At 46.0% G+C, this 2980-nt stretch overlaps 1 protein-coding gene across 1 annotated transcript; it reads left to right on the top strand.

Moving 5' to 3' along the window:
- The first annotated feature begins 533 nt into the window (after nucleotides 1-533).
- On the top strand, nucleotides 534-2501 carry LOC147421538 (hydroxycinnamoyltransferase 1-like). Its single transcript, XM_086503185.1, has 2 exons — nucleotides 534-1042; nucleotides 1388-2501. Exons 1-2 carry the CDS (start codon nucleotides 602-604, stop codon nucleotides 2270-2272), a joined length of 1326 nt encoding a protein of 441 aa, XP_086359311.1. The 5' UTR covers nucleotides 534-601; the 3' UTR covers nucleotides 2273-2501.
- Nucleotides 2502-2980: the final 479 nt, after the last annotated feature.

Raw genomic sequence — 2980 nt, 5'->3', positions numbered from 1 at the left:
GCGCGCACACACACACACACACACACAAAAGAGTCTCTCTCTCTCTCTCTCTCTCTCTCTCTCTATATATATATATATATATATATATATATATATATATATATATAGCAACACCCATAAAAAAGAGAAGGCGATGATAGAGCCAATTTCTGAATGCACCCATTTGGGGTGCAATAAGTGGTGGGAGGGAGGTTGTGTGCGGAGTGTTGGGCACCTTTGTACATGCCACATGGTCTTATGAGGCCTCCTTTGATTGGCTCCTTTGAAATTGAATTGATACATGCACAGAGCACAGAAAGACTATAGTCTATGAACCTAGTTTTGTCTCGTTCCACAAAAATGTTCGAGAACTGGTGCTGAAAATTGTGCGAAATGTTTGACCAAGAATTAAATTAAGAAAAGCATTATGAAAAGAGAGAGAGGTTCCGACCGCGCCGGGCGAGGAAACTGGCTCAGCCTGCGTGGCCAATATAGAACGCGCAGTCACGGGAGCCTTATAAATACTCATAAGCCCTGTGTATGTCAACGTGCGTGCGTGCGTGCGTGTGAGTGAGTGAGAGAGAGAGAGAGAGAGCGAGCGAGCGAGCGAACGACCCTAGAGATGGTGGCGATTCACATCCTATCGTCTCAGCTTGTACGCCCAGCAGCTACGTCGTCGACAGAGCCGCAAACAGCAGCTAAAACGAGAGTGATCGAGAGCTGCAACCTGGACCTCGTCATTCTCAATGTGTACATCAAAACGGTCTACTTCTACGCACCCATGTCGAGTCCGGATCCTGACTTCTTCTGTCCTGGCCTGCTAGCGCGCTCTCTGAGCCAAGCTCTGGCCACCTTCTACCCAATGGCCGGCCGCCTGGCCCGAGGAGGCGCCCGATCCATCGACATCGTCTGCAATGACGCCGGAGCGCTCTTGGTGTACGCTCGCGCCGACTGCAGCTTGCAGGAGCTGGGCCCCTTAAAGCCCAAGCCCGAGTTCGTCAGCCTCGTCCCATCACTGGACGCCTTCCCAGACGAGGCCTCCCAGCCCCTCTTCATCGTGCAAGTACGTACTGTGTTCTTCTTCTTCACAAGAAATTTTCTCATGTAGGAAAACCGAGTCTTCCTCAGTGTTTTTCATACAATGCATAACATCATGAGCTTTTGCTCGAGAGGCACCGCATACCTAACTAGGTACGATTGGGGGCAAGGTGGGGGGGCCGGCGGTCCCCTGCCCCCAATCGTACCTAGCTAGGTATGCGGCGCCTCCCTCACAGAAGCTCATGATGTTGAGGCAAGTCACAATGTGGGAAATATTGTGAGAATTTGTCCAAAACTTCTTGTGCTTCTTCTTCTTGTTTTTGAAGTCGCCCCGGGTGTATGGAGTCTGATCTCTTGTGTATGGATGCAGGTAACAAGGTTTGCTTGTGGTGGGGTGGCATTAGGGATAGGGGTGGAGCATCATGTAGCTGATGGACTATCAGCCATATCCTTCATAAATGCATGGGGGGCACTAGCAAGGGGTGAGCTAGTGGAGGTATCACCATCGTTTGACAAGGAGTGGTTGAAGGCTAGAACTCCTCCCATGCCTATGTTTCCACATTATGAATACATCTCCTTGCCACCCAAACCTGCTCAAAGCTCACCAAGACCCCTCCCTAGTATCCAAGTGTTTGAGTTTTCAAAGAATTTTATTCAAGAGCTCAAGAAGAAAAATTTGAGTCCCAACTCAAAGCCCTTTACAACATATGAGCTTCTGGCTGCACACATATGGAGATGTGTTTGCGAAGCACGCAATCTTGCTTCAAATGAAAAGACAATGCTTGTCACTCTAGTCGATGGCCGTTCACGAATAATCAACCCGTCTTCACCGGATAACTTTTTTGGGAATGTGATTTTCACAAGCTGCCCATCAGAGTATGTGGAAAAAGTGGTTGATTGCACACTTGGCCAAACCTCAAGTATCATAAGGCAAGCACTACATGGTGTGGATGACACTTATTGTAGGTCTGCAATTGATTTTCTAGAGGTTGAACAAGACCCTTCCAAGTTCATTAAAGGTGCACATACCTTTGCCTCCCCTAACTTAGGCCTCATCTCTTGGTGCCAACTACCCATCTATGATACAGATTTTGGTTGGGGTAAGCCGTATTACGTGGGCCCTGCCTTCATGCCATGGGAAGGCCATGCTTATTTGCTCAAGTCACCGTCTACTGTTGGCGCATTTCGCCTCTTTATCTCTCTGGCAAGTGACCATATGCCTAGATTTGGGGAGCTCATTTTGAAGCCTAGTTGACGGCAATCGTGGATTTTCAAGTAAAATCTTGGAACAGCCCCTTACTATTGTTTCTTTGTCTACCCTATCATCCATCTAAGTACCTAGAAAGTGATGTGTCGCTAATGAAGTAACCATGTTCTTAACTATTTTGCCCTCTATTGTAAACTTTGCTAGAGATTGTCATTAGCCACATACAATGCAATAGTATTCAACATTACTTTGATCATACATGTAGATATCTCTGTTACCATTGTGTAATGTCTTCAGAATTATGGATATAGGATCATTCAAGCTTTCAAATCAAGATTTCTTTTGTCCAAAGCATCCATTTTTTCAATTTGGTTTGTGTATTGGCCGAAATCTCCTCTGATTGATCTACGAGTTGATTTTCACTCTGTTTTTGAGAACTCTAGTAATGATGGTTGCAAAGTTTATGTGCACTTTGAAAAGGTGTTTTAACAAGTCCACTAGGTGGTGGAAGGGTAGTGACACTCTCCTTCAAGTTTCACTACATTCTTAAGGGATGCACTTATAATGCATACTAGGCTCCGATAAAAGGACAGGCCCCCAGAGAAGGACAAATGTTAACTACATTGAAGTGCGAGTTCTAGTACAAAACAGCGCTGATGGATGGATGGGTTAGTTGAGATGTCTTATTCTCATAGGTTGGGTTTCTGGTTCAACTCTCATATACTTCTGTCATTCTTTGACCTGAAGGGTTTGTCC

Source organism: Adiantum capillus-veneris, chromosome 27 (genome assembly GCF_014529385.1).
Source record: "Adiantum capillus-veneris isolate H3 chromosome 27, ASM1452938v2, whole genome shotgun sequence".
Classification (NCBI taxonomy): Eukaryota; Viridiplantae; Streptophyta; class Polypodiopsida; order Polypodiales; family Pteridaceae; genus Adiantum; species Adiantum capillus-veneris.
This window is presented reverse-complemented; position numbering and strand designations above follow the sequence as displayed.